Below are 17,282 nucleotides of genomic sequence, written 5' to 3'. Positions count from 1 at the left end.
GTTGTTTGTGTAACTCAGTTTTGTCCCCCCTCTTGCCTATTCATTGTATTGTGGTAAGTGTGTTAGGATAAAGGCAGGAAGTTGGGCCTTCGGGAGAGGGAGTCCTTGCTAGATGCGGGAGCGGTATAGTTTTTTGACCATACATCCATACATACATCCATACATACAAACATACATACAGACAGGTCATAATATGTATTTTCCATATCAAGTATTCTCTGCTTTAAGTTGATTGGAGAATAATTTATTTGTTAGATATAAGAAGAATAAACATTTTTGTTGCACCATATCCCTGGATGTCATCGAATGTTTGGCCGTTTGGGAAACCTTGAGTGTGGACTGTATGCGTACCAAACAACCCCGCTTCAGGCTTGGGCAGTGGCTATGGTAAAGGCGAAAGGAAGCCACTACACACATGGTCAGGTGTTTAATAATGCTCTCCTTACGGACCCCTCCACATGTCATCACTGAATTAGGAATGTAGTTCTGACTGAAACATTTATTAAAGTGTACAGAGTAGCAGACAGGAAGGACACCACAGTCTTAGACAAATGGTAAACATAGTGAGCACTTCTTTTCTTGTCCAAAAACAGTTATGAGGGTCTGTGTGTGTGTGTGTGTGTGTGTGTGTGTGTGTGTGTGTGTGTGTGTGTGTGTGTGTGTGTACAGGTTTGGCCTAGAGTTGGGAGTAATGACGTCACTACATAAATCAACTTGGACACGTCTCTATGGCTCCCTCTTGACTAGTGGAACCAACTTAAATGTTGAATAATGGTCATGGTTGTCCCCCTTATGTTCATATGCTGCTCCCTCTGCTGGAGAAATAAATAATTACACAAGTCTAGAAAACAGGGAAGGAGAACACTGGGGAGTGGGGTGAACACTTTATAGATGGGGGAGTCTCAGAGAGGTGTAGATGAGGGGAGAGTTAAAAACAGGGAGATCGACATGTTTAGAGGAAGGGATAGAGTTATTATGGGATATATGGGGACACTGAAGGCTGGATTGCCAGTGAAGATCATTCCATTATCTCCCACCTGTCACAGGTTCTCCAGGCCTCTCAGAGAGACAAAGTCTGTACTGTCAGGCTGCTCCAGTAACCGTCTGTAGGTCTGTCCCTCCCCCTCAGTCTATACCAGGAACGTCTTCCAGGCCCTCCATGTATCCCAGGGTGCACTGCAGTTGTAAAAGGCACTCTGGTAACAGTCTCTCTCTCCTCATGACACACCTGCTTCCCCTGCTTAGAGGTCCAGTTTATAGGCACAGGTGTGTGTGTGTGTGGGGGGGGAGGGGCATTACTGGAATGTTCTGAAGAGTTTGTGGGTTCTATAGCTAGTGGTCTCTCCCCTATGAAACACACACGGATGATTAGATAACCACACACGCACTCTTACACATGAACAAACATTAGATAATGATGTCTCACCTTGTCTGGCCCCATTATCAGACATCTCTAAAGAGCTGAGAGACAGAGTGATATAGAGAGAGAGGTGGGGGTGGAGGGTGAGAGAGAGGAGCGAGGGGGTGGGGGGTAAGAGCGGGGGGGTGGAGGGTGAGCGAAGGGGGTGGAGGGGAGGGTGAGAGAGAGGAGCGAGGGGGGGGAGGGGGGACAGAGAGAGGGGCGGGTGAGAGAGGAGCGAGGGGGTGGAGGGTGAGAGAGAGGGGGAGGGAGAGAGAGGGGAGGTGAAGAGAGAGAGAGGAGGTGAAGAGAGAGAGAGAGAGGGGGAGGTGAAGAGAGAGAGAGAGAGAGAGAGGGGGGGTATAGGGAGAGAGAGAGAGGGAGAGAGGGGGGTATAGGGAGAGAGAGGGGGTATAGGGAGAGAGGGGGGGGTATAGGGAGAGAGAGGGGGGTATAGGGAGAGAGAGAGGGGGGGTATAGGGAGAGAGAGAGGGGGTATAGGGAGAGAGAGAGGGGGTATAGGGAGAGAGAGGGGGGTATAGGGAGAGAGAGGGGGTGGAAGGAGAGAGAGAGAGGGGGTGGCGGGGGAGAGAGAATGGGGGTGGAGGGAGAGGGAGAGAGGGAGTGGAGGGAAAGAGAGAGAGGGGGAGTGGAGTGAGGGAGAGAGGGGGGTGGAGGGGGAGGGAGGGGGTGGAGTAAGAGAGAGAGCGGGGGGGTGAAGAGAGAGAGAGAGGGGGGTATAGGAAGAGAGAGGGGGGGGATAGGTAGAGAGAGAGGGGGTATAGGTAGAGAGAGAGGGGGGGTGGCAGGAGGGAGAGAGAGAGGGGGGAGTAGAGGGAGGGAGAGTAGAGGGAAGGAGAGAGAGAGGGGGAGAGGGGGGAGGGAGGGAGAGATTCATTTATTCAGACTGGCTGACATGAACTCTGTCAAGTGTAATGGTGAGTGCTAACAGCTATGTCACACACAGTCAGTGTTATATATGGATTCACCAACCTGTTTGCCATCAGCCAGGTCACAGCGAGACACAGACACAGAGCGAGACACAGACACAGAGCGAGACACAGACACAGAGCGAGACACAGACACACAGCGAGACACAGACACACAGCGAGACACAGACACACAGCGAGACACAGACACACAGCGAGACACAGACACACAGCGAGACACAGACACACAGCGAGACACAGCAAGAAAGTGAGACACAGCGAGACACACAGCGAGACACAGACACACAGCGAGACACAGACACACAGCGAGACACAGACACACAGCGAGACACAGACACACAGCAAGACACAGACACACAGTAAGACAGACACAGACAGCGAGACACAGCAAGACAGCGAGACACAGCAAGACAGCGAGACACAGCAAGACAGCGAGACACAGCGAGACAGCGAGACACAGCGAGACAGCGAGACAGCGAGACACAGCAAGACAGCGAGACACAGCAAGACAGCGAGACACAGCAAGACAGCGAGACACAGCAAGACAGCGAGACACAGCGAGACACAGCAAGACAGCGAGACACAGCGAGACACAGCAAGACACAGCAAGACACAGCAAGACAGCGAGACACAGCAAGACAGCGAGACACAGCGAGACAGCGAGACACAGCTAGACAGCGAGACACAGCGAGACACAGCAAGACAGCGAGACACAGCGAGACACAGCAAGACAGCGAGACACAGCGAGACAGCGAGACAGCGAGACACAGCGAGACAGCGAGACACAGCAAGACAGCGAGACACAGCAAGACAGCGAGACACAGCGAGACACAGCAAGACAGCGAGACACAGCAAGACAGCGAGACACAGCAAGACAGCGAGACACAGCAAGACAGCGAGACACAGCGAGACACAGCAAGACAGCGAGACACAGCGAGACACAGCGAGACACAGACAGCGAGACACAGCGAGACACAGCAAGACAGCGAGACACAGCACAGAGACACAGCAAGACAGCGAGACACAGCAAGACAGCGAGACACAGCAAGACAGCGAGACACAGCAAGACAGCGAGACACAGCAAGACAGCGAGACACAGCAAGACAGCGAGACACAGCAAGACACAGCGAGACACAGCAAGACAGCGAGACACAGCAAGACACAGCAAGACAGCGAGACACAGCAAGACACAGCAAGACAGCACAGCGAGACACAGACATACAGACAAGCAAGACAGACACACAGCAAGACACAGAGACAGCAAGACACAGCCACGCACAGAGACAGCAACACACAGACACAGCAGGAGAGACACAGCGAGACACAGGCACAGCGAGACACAGCAAGATACAGAGACAGCAAGACACAGAGACAGCGAGACACAGCGAGACACAGAGACAGCAAGACACAGAGACAGCAAGACACAGAGACAGCAAGACACAGAGACAGCAAGACACAGAGACAGCAAGACACAGACACACAGCAAGACACAGAGACACAGCGAGACAGCAAGACAGAGACACACAGCAAGACACAGACACACAATAAGACAGCGAGACAGCGAGACACAGTGAGACAGCGAGACAGCGAGACAGCGAGACACAGTGAGACAGCGAGACAGCGAGACACAGTGAGACAGCGAGACACAGTGAGACAGCGAGACACAGTGAGACAGCGAGACACAGAGACACAGCAAGACAGAGACACAGAGACACAGCAAGACACAGAGACACAGCAAGCCTACACACAATTGCACAGGGTCAGAGGGGTACGTAGAAAACATTATAAACTGGGTGGTTTGAGCCCTGAATGTTGATTGGCTGACAGCCGTGGTATATTAGACCGTATACCATGGCTATGACAAAACATTTATTTGTGCTCCTCTAATTACGTTGGTAACCAGTTATAATAGGGGTTTGTGATATATGACCAATGTACCACAGCTAAGGGTACATTAGTGTAGTGCCTAAGAACAGCCTTTTGCTGTGATATATTGGCCATATAACACAGCCCCTCGTGCCTTATTGCTTAAATGTATGATCACTATATCCAGAACACACACACACCTGATGAAAAAAAAAGCTCCATGAATTACCCCTCCCTCCCTCCCTCCATCCATCTCCCTCCCCCTCCCTAACTCTCTCTCCCGCTCTCTCTCTCTCTCCCGCTCTCTCTCCCGCTCTCTCTCTCTCTCCCGCTCTCTCTCTCTCTCCCGCTCTCTCTCTCTCTCCCGCGCTCTCTCTCTCTCCCGCTCTCTCTCTCTCTCCCGCTCTCGCTCTCTCTCCCCCTCTCTCTCCCGCTCTCGCTCTCTCCCCCGCTCTCTCTCCCGCTCTCGCTCTCTCTCCCGCTCTCTCTCTCTCTCTCCCGCGCTCTCTCCCGCTCTCTCTCTCTCTCTCCCGCTCTCTCTCTCTCCCGCTCTCTCTCTCTCGCTCTCTCTCTCTCGCTCTCTCTCTCTCGCTCTCTCTCTCTCGCTCTCTCTCTCTCCCGCTCTCTCTCCCGCTCTCTCTCCCGCTCTCTCTCCCGCTCTCTCTCCCGCTCTCTCTCCCGCTCTCTCTCTCTCTCCCGCTCTCTCTCTCTCCCGCTCTCTCCCCCGCTCTCTCTCCCGCTCTCTCTCCCGCTCTCTCTCCCGCTCTCTCTCCCGCTCTCTCTCCTGCTCTCCCTCTTGAATAAGGGTTTCAAATTTAGGAAAATTATACTCTGTGGTTGCAAAGCCTTTCCTCTAGGTTTTCCTGTCTACCCATCTCAATGGCAAGGCTATGCTCAATGAGCCTGCACTTTGTCAAGGTTTTGATCAGTAACCATGGTCAAATAGTTAGCACGGTGCACTGTCCATTTAGGGCCAGATAGCACTGCATTTCGCTTTGTGTTTGTGCTTGTGTGTCCCAATAAGCAATATAGTTTTGTTTTGACTGTGTTGTAATTTGGTTTATCCTGATTGATTGGATGTTCTGGTCCTGAGGCTTCAGTGTGTTAGTAGAACAGGTTTGTGAACTCAGCTCCAGGACCAGCTGGAAGAGGGGCCTCTTTTCTTTGCTCAGCTCTTGGCATTGCAGGGCTTGGTAATGATATGAGAGGGGTTCACTGCATTTTAGATGTTTCCAAAACTTAATTGCTCTTTTTTGAGTTTATTATTATTTGTGGATATTGGCCTAATTCTGCCCTGCATGCATTGTTTGTAGTTTTCCTCTGGACATGTAGGATAATCTTACAGAACTCTGCATGCAGGGTTTCAATGGGGTGTTTGTCCCATTTGATGAAATCTTGTTTTGCAAGTGGACCCCACACCTCCCTGCCATAAAGTGCAATTGGGTCAATGACATATTCAATTCGTTTTAGCCAAATTTTAATAGGTATTTCAATTTGAATTTGCTTTTGAATTTTGTACCAATTGAGAACTTTGGTCTAATTCCCTGAGATCTGGATCTTCTCTGTAAAATCATTATTTTTGTGTTTTTGGGGTTTACTGCCAGGGCCCAGGTCTGGTACTACTGCTCTAGCAGGTCCAGGCTCTGCTGTAGGCCATGTGCTGTGGGTGACAGCAGGCATAGGTCATCTGCTAAGAGTAGGCATTTATCTGAATTGTGGAGACTAACACCAGGGGCTAAGGATATTTCTAGAATAGTGGCCAATTCATTAATGTAAATATTGAAGAGTGCATGTTTGCCAAATAGAATCAAATGCTTATTGCAAGTCGATAAAGCAAGCGTATATTTTGGTATTATTTTGGTAGACATGTTTATCTACCAGGGTGTGTAGGGTGGAAATATGATCAGTTGTGAGATGTTTTGGTATTATTTTGGTAGACATGTTTATCTACCAGGGTGTGTAGGGTGGAAATATAATCAGTTGTCCGATGTTTTGGTATTATTTTGGTAGACATGTTTATCTACCAGGGTGTGTAGGGTGGAAATATAATCAGTTGTCCGATGTTTTGGTATTATTTTGGTAGACATGTTTATCTACCAGGGTGTGTAGGGTGGAAATATAATCAGTTGTCCAATGTTTTGGTATTATTTTGGTAGACATGTTTATCTACCAGGGTGTGTAGGGTGGAAATATAATCAGTTGTCCAATGTTTTGGTATTATTTTGGTAGACATGTTTATCTACCAGGGTGTGTAGGGTGGAAATATAATCAGTTGTCCGATGTTTTGGTATTATTTTGGTAGACATGTTTATCTATCAGGGTGTGTAGGGTGGAAATATAAATCAGCCATGTGATGTTTTGGTATAAATCCTATTTGGCTTTTACTCAAGACATTGTGCTTATTAAGGAAGTTTAGAAGTCTTACATTTATAATACTACAGAAAACCTTCTCCAGGTTACTGTTCACACAAATGCCTCTGTAATTGTTAGGGTCAAATTTGTCTCCGTTCTTAAAGACTGGGGTTATGAGTCCTTGATTCCAGATGTCAGGGAGATAACCTACACTCAGGATCAAATGAAACAGTTTTAATAGAGCCAGTTGGAATCTCTCTCTCTCTGTGTAGGGGTTGCGATAAGCGTAATCAGGGTTAATCAGAGTTCAGAGGTTATCCATCCTGACCACAGGGTCAACTCCACCCCCCTCCTGACCACACACACACTGCATCATGGGACTCAGGACAGGGCTGGGGGGAGGGGCTGTGTCAGCATGGAGGTCTCTGATAGGCCCACAACCTTGGATTGGCCCCAGTGATTGGAGGATTGACTCACGCCAAGCGGGTCGGCGGTGAAAGCTGCAACGCTGTTCCTCATCTCATTCTCGCTGCCGCGCAACGGAATCAATGCCACGTTACCATGACGCGTATCCACCGGCAACGCACGGGTCACACGTGTTTGTGCTGCATCCACTGGCCACACGTTACCATCATACTGAGAGGGGGGAGAGAGGGAGAAAGAAGAGGGATAGAGAGAGGCGGGAGAGAGAGGGTGAGAGAGGGGGGAGAGAGGGAGAAAGAAGAGGGATAGAGAGAGGCGGGAGAGAGAGGGTGAGAGAGGGGGGAGAGAGGGGGAAAGAAGAGGGATAGAGAGCGAGAGGGAGAGGGATAGAGAGGCGGGAGAGAGAGGGGGAGAATGAGAAAGTAGGGGGGATAGAGAGAGAGAAAGGATAGATAAGGAGAGAAGGATAGAGAATTGAGAGAGAGAGGGGGATAAAGAGAGGGGGATAGAGAATTGAGAGAGAGAGAGGGATAGAGAGAGAGAGTGATAGAGAGGAGGATATAGAGAGTGATAGAGAAAGAGGGATAGAGAGGGGAATAGAGAGAGAGAGAGGGATAGAGAGGGGGAGAGAAGGATAGAGAATTGAGAGGGTGAGAAAGCGATAAAAAGGGGGGGGGGGAGAGGAGAGGGGGAGAGAGAGAGAGAGAGAGAGAGAGAGAGAGAATCAGAACAGGAAATCATAATAACCAGTGTGACAGACAGTAGTATGTGTCCTCTCACCTGGACATTGAGGAAGGTGGAGAACCACTCCCTCATCTCTGTCTGAGTGTCACAACACAGATACCTACAGGGAGGATGGAAAGAGAGAGGGGAGAGGAGAAAGAGAGAGAGAGGAGGGAGATAGAGAGGAAGGAGGGAGAGAGAGGAGGGAGAGAGAGGAGAAGCAGAGAGGAGGGAGAGAGAGTAGAGAGATTAACCTCAAGAAGAGTCCCAGAGTCCCCGAGTCTCCGTTCACAAACACAAACAGACCCCACAGAGCCCCAGGACAGCAACACAATTAGACCCAACCACATCATGAGAAAACAGAAAGATAATTACTTGATGCTTTGGAAATAATTAACAAGAAAACAGAGGAAACTAGAATGCTATTTGGCCCTAAACAGAGAGTACACAGAGACAGAATACCTGACCACTGTGACTGACCCAAACTTAAGAAAAGCTTTGACTATATACAGACTCAGTGAGAATAGCCTTGCTATTTAGAAATGCCGCCGTAGGCAGACATGGCTCTCAAGAGAAGACAGGCTATGTGCTCACTGCCCACAAAATGAGGTGGAAACTGAGCTGCACTTCCTAACCTCCTGCCCAATGTATGACCATATTAGAGACACGTATTTCCCTCAGATTACACAGATTTTAAAAAACAAACCCAATTTTGATTAACTCCCAAATCTACTGGGTGAAATTCCACAATGTGCCATCAAAGCAGCAATATTTGTGACCTGTTGCCACAAGAAAAGGGCAACCAGTGAAGAACAAACACCATCTAAATACAACCCATATTGATGCTTATTTATTAGAGAAGAGGGAGAGAGTGAGACAGAGACTTAGGTAAGTAGGCCTAGTGCACAATCCCATCCCCCAACCTCCCCTATCTCACACACTGCCTGGTGAAAGTCCCCTGGGCGTCAACACAGAGTGAGTCCTAATTTAAACGAGTCAGTGATTAGAGTCGAGAGCGTTTCACACCTCAGCAATGATGTCACCAGACCCACACTGAGTCACACCCTCAGCAAGTCCACTTTCTCTATCAGATAAACTACACAACATTGACACAGCCATGAAGTTACGACACAGACAGCTCTGTACATCACGTTGGCTGCTAGGGATGGAGTGTTCTACACTTCCACTGAATCAATGAAATGCTTTGGGTGTGGAAGGGGGGCATTTGGTGAGTAAATGTCCAGAGAACAGAGCCTGGATAGCAGCTAAAGCACCACTGAGAAGGGATGAACAGGCTACGGGTTCAGGAGAAGGGATGAACAGGCTACGGGTTCAGGAGAAGGGATGAACAGGCTACGGTTCAGGAGAAGGGATGAACAGGCCACGGGTTCAGGAGAAGGGATGAACAGGCTACGGGTTCAGGAGAAGGGATGAACAGGCTACGGGTTCAGGCGAAGGGATGAACAGGCTACGGGTTCAGGAGAAGGGATGAACAGGCTACGGGTTCAGGAGGAAGGGATGAACAGGCTACGGGTTCAGGAGAAGGGATGAACAGGCTACGGGTTCAGGAGAAGGGATGAACAGGCTACGGGTTCAGGAGAAGGGATGAACAGGCTACGGGTTCAGGAGAAGGGATGAACAGGCTACGGGTTCAGGAGAAGGGATGAACAGGCTACGGGTTCAGGAGAAGGGATGAACAGGCTACGGGTTCAGGAGAAGGGATGAACAGGCTACGGGTTCAGGAGAAGGGATGAACAGGCTACGGGTTCAGGAGAAGGGATGAACAGGCTACGGGTTCAGGAGAAGGGATGAACAGGCTACGGGTTCAGGAGAAGGGATGAACAGGCTACGGGTTCAGGAGAAGGGATGAACAGGCTACGGGTTCAGGAGATGGGATGAACAGGCTACGGGTTCAGGAGAAGGGATGAACAGGCTACGGGTTCAGGAGATGAACAGGCTACGGGTTCAGGAGAAGGGATGAACAGGCTACGGGTTCAGGAGAATGAACAGGCTACGGGTTCAGGAGGAAGGGATGAACAGGCTACGGGTTCAGGAGAAGGGATGAACAGGCTACGGGTTCAGGAGATGAACAGGCTACGGGTTCATGAACAGGCTACGGGTTCAGGAGGAAGGGATGAACAGGCTACGGGTTCAGGAGAAGGGATGAACAGGCTACGGGTTCAGGAGAAGGGATGAACAGGCTACGGGTTCAGGAGAAGGGATGAACAGGCTACGGGTTCAGGAGAAGGGATGAACAGGCTACGGGTTCAGGAGAAGGGATGAACAGGCTACGGGTTCAGGAGAAGGGATGAACAGGCTACGGGTTCAGGAGAAGGGATGAACAGGCTACGGGTTCAGGAGAAGGGATGAACAGGCTACGGGTTCAGGAGAAGGGATGAACAGGCTACGGGTTCAGGGTTCAGGCTACGGGTTCAGGAAGGGATGAACAGGCTACGGGTTCAGGAGAAGGGATGAACACGCTTAGGGTTCAGGAGAAGGTGGGCAGATGTGGTGGGGAAAATAGGAAAGGAGAGCAATATGGCTATGGGGGCAGTTGTGGTAGAGCAAGGAAGGGGGGGTTAGGTGAGACTGCGATTGAGGTCGCCGAGGGCGTGCTGGAGAATGAAATGGGATTTCAATAGGAGAGGGAGTGTAATGGAAAATTAAGCAAAGTAGCGAGGAGGAAGAGGAAGAATTTAAGGGGGGGGAATGAAGGTTCTAATTCTAACAGGAAGGTAGAGATTGATAAATCAGTTGAGGACAAACAGGAAGTAGAAATTGATAAATCAGTTGAGGACAAACAGGTTGCAGAGAGGGTGGAGTTTTCTTCTGGGGATGACAGCTAGGAATCGGATGCGTCACAACAAAATAGCGAGAGAAATGGGATGGAACGGAGGTATGGGATTGAAAAGGATATGCAGGATTATAATGTAACATGTGTTATTTCCTCAAAGTTAATGGTTTATTGAATCAGCAAAGTTTCTGATATCCAAAATAACGGGTGGAGGTTTGACAAAGCCCAGAAATTGCTAGACTGAAGAAAGTGGTCACGAGAGTGACAAGTGAGGTCAAGTCTGCCAAGCTAATATGAGTAGGAAACACAAGATAGACATGGGACATGGTCAGGATGTAAGGTGTGTTTTTACAGGATGAGTCAAAGCCAGAATAAAAAGTGGATTTTGAGTTCTTCTCGTCTGTGAAAGATCTCCCATTGCAGACCCCTAGTCCCTGGTGTGTGTAGCTCAGTAGGCCTCCAGATATACTGGACATACTGCATAGCATACACAGACAGAGGACACACATTCAGGGACTCACCATTGCTGCTTCTCTGGTTTCTCCTGTTTTTCACTTTTATAGATCACGGTCAGACCCCAACTACATAGAGAGAGAGATAGGAAACATCACGGTCAGACCCCTACTACAGAGAGAGAGAGAGAGGAAACATCACAGTCAGACCCCAACTACATAGAGAGAGAGGAAACATCACGGTCAGACCCCAACTACATAGAGAGAGAGGAAACATCACGGTCAGACCCCTACTACAGAGAGAGAGAGGAAACATCACAGTCAGACCCCAACTACAGAGAGAGAGAGGAAACATCACGGTCAGACCCCAACTACATAGAGAGAGAGAGATAGGAAACATCACGGTCAGACCCCTACTACAGAGAGAGAGAGGAAACATCACGGTCAGACCCCAACTACATAGAGAGAGAGGAAACATCACAGTCAGACCCCTACTACAGAGAGAGAGAGGAAACATCACAGTCAGACCCCAACTACAGAGAGAGAGAGGAAACATCACAGTCAGACCCCAACTACATAGAGAGAGATAGGAAACATCACGGTCAGACCCCTACTACATAGAGAGAGAGATAGGAAACATTACAGTCAAGACCCCAACTACATAGAGAGAGATAGGAAACATCACAGTCAGACCCCAACTACAGAGAGAGAGAGGAAACATCACGGTCAAACCGCAACTACATAGAGAGAGAGATAGGAAACATCAAAGTCAGACCCCAACTACATAGAGAGAGATAGGAAACATCACGGTCAGACCCCAACTACATAGAGAGAGAGAGATAGGAAACATTACAGTCAGACCCCAACTGCATAGAGAGAGAGAGATAGGAAACATCACGGTCAGACCCCAACTACATAGAGAGAGAGAGATAGAAAACATTACAGTCAGACCCCAACTACATAGAGAGAGATAGGAAACATCACAGTCAGACCCCAACTACATAGAGAGAGAGAGATAGAAAACATTACAGTCAGACCCCAACTACATAGAGAGAGATAGGAAACATCACAGTCAGACCCCAACTACATAGAGAGAGAGAGATAGAAAACATTACAGTCAGACCCCAACTACATAGAGAGAGAGAGATAGGAAACATCACGGTCAGACCCCAACTACATAGAGAGAGAGAGATAGAAAACATTACAGTCAGACCCCAACTACATAGAGAGAGATAGGAAACATCACAGTCAGACCCCAACTACATAGAGAGAGAGAGATAGAAAACACTACAGTCAGACCCCAACTACATAGAGAGAGAGATAGGAAACATCACAGTCAGACCCCAACTACATAGAGAGAGAGAGATAGAAAACATTACAGTCAGACCCCAACTACATAGAGAGAGAGATAGGAAACATCACAGTCAGACCCCAACTACATAGAGAGAGAGAGATAGGAAACATCACAGTCAGACCCTAACTACATAGAGAGAGAGATAGGAAACATCACGGTCAGACCCCAACTACATAGAGAGAGAGAGATAGGGTCTGACTGTGATGTTTCCTATCTCTCTCTCTATGTAGTTGGGGTCTGACCGTGATGTTTCCTATCTCTCTCTGTAGTTAGGGTCTGACTGTGATGTTTCCTATCTCTCTCTCTATGTAGTTAGGGTCTGACTGTGATGTTTCCTATCTCTCTCTATGTAGTTAGGGTCTGACTGTGATGTTTCCTATCTCCTCTCTCTATGTAGGGTCTGACTGTGATGTTTCCTAACTACATAGAGAGAGAGAGATAGGAAACATCACAGTCAGACCCCAACTACATAGAGAGAGAGAGATAGGAAACATCACAGTCAGACCCCAACTACATAGAGAGAGAGATAGGAAACATCACAGTCAGACCCTAACTACATAGAGAGAGAGAGATAGGAAACATCACAGTCAGACCCTAACTACATAGAGAGAGAGAGATAGGAAACATCACAGTCAGACCCTAACTACATAGAGAGAGAGAGATAGGAAACATCACAGTCAGACCCTAACTACATAGAGAGAGAGAGATAGGAAACATCACAGTCAGACCCCAACTACATAGAGAGAGAGAGATAGGAAACATCACGGTCAGACCCCAACTACAGAGAGAGAGAGAGAGATAGGAAACATCACAGTCAGACTCCAACTACATAGAGAGATAGAGGTGTTCTGACCAGGCAGGAGGAGAGGACAGAGAGGTGTTCTGACCAGGCAGGAGGAGAGGACAGAGTGGTGTTCTGACCAGGCAGGAGGAGAGGACAGAGAGGTGTTCTGACCAGGCGGGAGGAGAGGACAGAGAGGTGTTCTGACCAGGCAGGAGGAGAGGACAGAGAGGTGTTCTGACCAGGCAGGAGGAGAGGACAGAGAGGTGTTCTGACCAGGCGGGAGGAGAGGACAGAGAGGTGTTCTGACCAGGCGGGAGGAGAGGACAGAGAGGTGTTCTGACCAGGCGGGAGGAGAGGACAGAGAGGTGTTCTGACCAGGCGGGAGGAGAGGACAGAGAGGTGTTCTGACCAGGCGGGAGGAGAGGACAGAGAGGTGTTCTGACCAGGCAGGAGGAGAGGACAGAGAGGTGTTCTGACCAGGCAGGAGGAGAGGACAGAGAGGTGTTCTGACCAGGCGGGAGGAGAGGACAGAGAGGTGTTCTGACCAGGCAGGAGGAGAGGACAGAGAGGTGTTCTGACCAGGCAGGAGGAGAGGACAGAGAGGTGTTCTGACCAGGCGGGAGGAGAGGACAGAGAGGTGTTCTGACCAGGCAGGAGGAGAGGACAGAGAGGTGTTCTGACCAGGCAGGAGGAGAGGACAGAGAGGTGTTCTGACCAGGCGGGAGGAGAGGACAGAGAGGTGTTCTGACCAGGCAGGAGGAGAGGACAGAGAGGTGTTCTGACCAGGCAGGAGGAGAGGACAGAGAGGTGTTCTGACCAGGTGGGTGGTCGTAGTTTCTTCTTGATGCCTAGATAGACCCTCAGGTTCTTCACCTGCCATTCCCTCTCTGGACGATTACTCTACAGGGAAACAAAACAGACAGATTAGCTCTGTCTGTGTCTGTGTCTGTGTCTGTGTGTGTGTGTGTGTCTTACCCGCACTTCCTTGTACATCCTGAGGGAGACAGTGTTTAGGATGAAGTAGCGGTCGTGGAAGCTGCCGGTGTTCAGTCCCAATCCCAGAATGCTCCTCTCCTCCCGGAACTTCACCATCCCGTGCTTGGACACATCCACTTTACTGGCTATGGGGGGACGGATCGTACCAAATCAGAAACAGTATAGGGGTAATAGTAGAGCTGAGAAGTCAATTCAATTGTGTGTTAACAGCCTGATCACTAGAAACAAACTTAGATTCCAGACATTTGAAAAGGTCCTGAGAACGTGGATATGTGCTCACAATAAAATAAAATACAACATCCACCCAGAAATGGGAGTGAACTGGTGCTGCTCAGAACACTGCACCTACAGCAATGCTCTAGCAAGCCATAAGCCCAACCTTAACCACACAGAACTAATGATAAAAAGTGTTCATCTGAGTTGTTTCTGTTTTAACCCGGTAACCACATGTATGCGTGTGCGTTAGCGTGTGTGTTGGTGTGTGTGTACCCAGGTAGACCAGTATGGCCTCCATGGCCAGGTTCTTTTTGACCAGCAGGTGGGAGTCGGTACCCAGAGAGTGTAGGATGGGTAACACACGCTCCAGGTGATGCAACGGACGCTCTGAGTGAGTGAGAGAGAGTGAGAGGAGAGTGAGAGAGACAAACAGAACAGAGCTTCAACAGCAGCATCACTTCCATCCCATACCTCTGTCCCCTTCCTCTCCATCCCATACCTCTGTCCCCTTCCTCTCCATCCCATACCTCTGTCCCCTTCCTCTCCATCCCATACCTCTGTCCCCTTCCTCTCCTTCCCATACCTCTGTCCCCTTCCTCTCCATCCCATACCTCTGTCCCCTTCCTCTCCTTCCCATACCTCTGTCCCCTTCCTCTCCATCCCATACCTCTGTCCCCTTCCTCTCCATCCCATACCTCTGTCCCCTTCCTCTCCATCCCATACCTCTGTCCCCTTCCTCTCCATCCCATACCTCTGTCCCCTTCCTCTCCTTCCCATACCTCTGTCCCCTTCCTCTCCTTCCCATACCTCTGTCCCCTTCCTCTCCATCCCATACCTCTGTCCCCTTCCTCTCCATCCCATACCTCTGTCCCCTTCCTATACCTCTGTCCCCTTCCTCTCCATCCCATACCTCTGTCCCCTTCCTCTCCTTCCCATACCTCTGTCCCCTTCCTCTCCTTCCCATACCTCTGTCCCCTTCCTCTCCATCCCATACCTCTGTCCCCTTCCCATACCTCTGTCCCCTTCCTCTCCATCCCATACCGCTGTCCCCTTCCTCTCCTTCCCATACCTCTGTCCCCTTCCTCTCCTTCCCATACCTCTGTCACCTTCCTCTCCATCCCATACCTCTGTCCCCTTCCTCTCCTTCCCATACCTCTGTCCCCTTCCTCTCCATCCTGTACCTCTGTCCCCTTCCTCTCCATCCCATACCTCTGTCCCCTTCCTCTCCTTCCCATACCTCTGTCCCCTTCCTCTCCATCCCATACCTCTGTCCCCTTCCTCTCCTTCCTATACCTCTGTCCCCTTCCTCTCCTTCCCATACCTCTGTCCCCTTCCCATACCTCTGTCCCCTTCCTATACCTCTGTCCCCTTCCTCTCCTTCCCATACCTCTGTCCCCTTCCCATACCTCTGTCCCCTTCCTCTCCTTCCCATACCTCTGTCCCCTTCCTCTCCATCCCATACCTCTGTCCCCTTCCTCTCCATCCCATACCTCTGTCCCCTTCCTCTCCTTCCCATACCTCTGTCCCCTTCCCATACCTCTGTCCCCTTCCTCTCCTTCCCATACCTCTGTCCCCTTCCTCTCCTTCCCATACCTCTGTCCCCTTCCTCTCCTTCCCATACCTCTGTCCCCTTCCTCTCCATCCCATACCTCTGTCCCCTTCCTCTCCATCCCATACCTCTGTCCCCTTCCTCTCCTTCCCATACCTCTGTCCCCTTCCTCTCCATCCCATACCTCTGTCCCCTTCCTCTCCATCCCATACCTCTGTCCCCTTCCTCTCCATCCCATACCTCTGTCCCCTTCCTCTCCATCCCATACCTCTGTCCCCTTCCTCTCCATCCCATACCTCTGTCCCCTTCCTCTCCTTCCCATACCTCTGTCCCCTTCCCATACCTCCGTCCCCTTCCTCTCCTTCCCATACCTCTGTCCTCTTCCCATACCTCTGTCCCCTTCCTCTCCATCCCATACCTCTGTCCCCTTCCTCTCCATCCCATACCTCTGTCCCCTTCCTCTCCATCCCATACCTCTGTCCCCTTCCACTCCATCCCATACCTCCGTCCCCTTCCCATACTCCTTCCCCTTCCTCTCCCTCTTCCCATACCTCTGTCCCCTTCCTCTCCTTCCCATACCTCTGTCCCCTTCCTCTCCCTTCCCATACCTCTGTCCCCTTCCTCTCCTTCCCATACCTCTGTCCCCTTCCTCTCCTTCCCATACCTCTGTCCCTTCCCATACCTCTGTCCCCTTCCTCTCCTTCCCATACCTCTGTCCCCTTCCCATACCTCTGTCCCCTTCCTCTCCATCCCATACCTCTGTCCCCTTCCCATACCTCTGTCCCCTTCCTATACCTCTGTCCCCTTCCTCTCCTTCCCATACCTCTGTCCCCTTCCCATACCTCTGTCCCCTTCCTCTCCATCCCATACCGCTGTCCCCTTCCTCTCCTTCCCATACCTCTGTCCCCTTCCTCTCCTTCCCATACCTCTGTCCCCTTCCTCTCCTTCCCATACCTTCTCTCCATCCCCTTGTCCCCTTCCTCTCCATCCCATACCGCTGTCCCCTTCCTCTCCTTCCCATACCTCTGTCCCCCTTCCTCTCCATCCCATACCTCTGTCCCCTCTCCATCCCATACTCCTTCCCATACTCTCTGTCCCCTTCCTCTCCATCCCATACCTCTGTCCCCTTCCATCCCATACCTCTGTCCCCTTCCTCTCCTTCCCATACCTCTGTCCCCTTTCCTCTCCTTCCCCATACCTCTGTCCCCTTCCTCTCCATCCCATACCTCTGTCCCCTTCCTCTCCTTCCCATACCCTCTGTCCCCTTCCTTCCATCCCATACCTCTGTCCCCTTCCCATACCTCTGTCCCCTTCCCCCTCTCCATCCCATACCTCTGTCCCCTTCCTCTCTGTCTTCCCATACCTCTGTCCTTCCTCCCTTCCCATACCTCTGTCCCCTTCCTCTCCATCCCCATACCTCTGTC

The 17,282-nt window shown here is 50.5% G+C and overlaps 1 protein-coding gene across 6 annotated transcripts; it reads right to left on the bottom strand.

Annotated features, from left to right (window-relative positions):
• Positions 1-414: 414 nt before the first annotated feature.
• On the bottom strand, positions 415-14,976 carry LOC135534539 (arf-GAP with Rho-GAP domain, ANK repeat and PH domain-containing protein 1-like). Of its 6 annotated transcripts, none has more exons than XM_064961495.1 (8): positions 14,583-14,976; positions 14,073-14,218; positions 13,915-13,997; positions 11,029-11,088; positions 7,771-7,834; positions 7,045-7,203; positions 1,427-1,461; positions 415-1,237 (listed from the first exon to the last, which is right to left on the bottom strand). In XM_064961495.1, exons 1-7 carry the CDS (start codon positions 14,605-14,607, stop codon positions 1,444-1,446), a joined length of 555 nt encoding a protein of 184 aa, XP_064817567.1. In that variant the 5' UTR covers positions 14,608-14,976; the 3' UTR covers positions 415-1,237; positions 1,427-1,443. The 6 variants fall into 6 exon arrangements, with proteins under 6 accessions (XP_064817567.1, XP_064817568.1, XP_064817566.1 ...); XM_064961496.1 differs by having other exon boundaries at positions 415-1,176; XM_064961494.1 differs by having other exon boundaries at positions 415-1,347; positions 14,583-14,974.
• Positions 14,977-17,282: the final 2,306 nt, after the last annotated feature.

This window comes from Oncorhynchus masou, unplaced genomic scaffold, assembly GCF_036934945.1.
Source record: "Oncorhynchus masou masou isolate Uvic2021 unplaced genomic scaffold, UVic_Omas_1.1 unplaced_scaffold_3543, whole genome shotgun sequence".
Taxonomy (NCBI): domain Eukaryota; kingdom Metazoa; phylum Chordata; class Actinopteri; order Salmoniformes; family Salmonidae; genus Oncorhynchus; species Oncorhynchus masou.
This window is presented reverse-complemented; position numbering and strand designations above follow the sequence as displayed.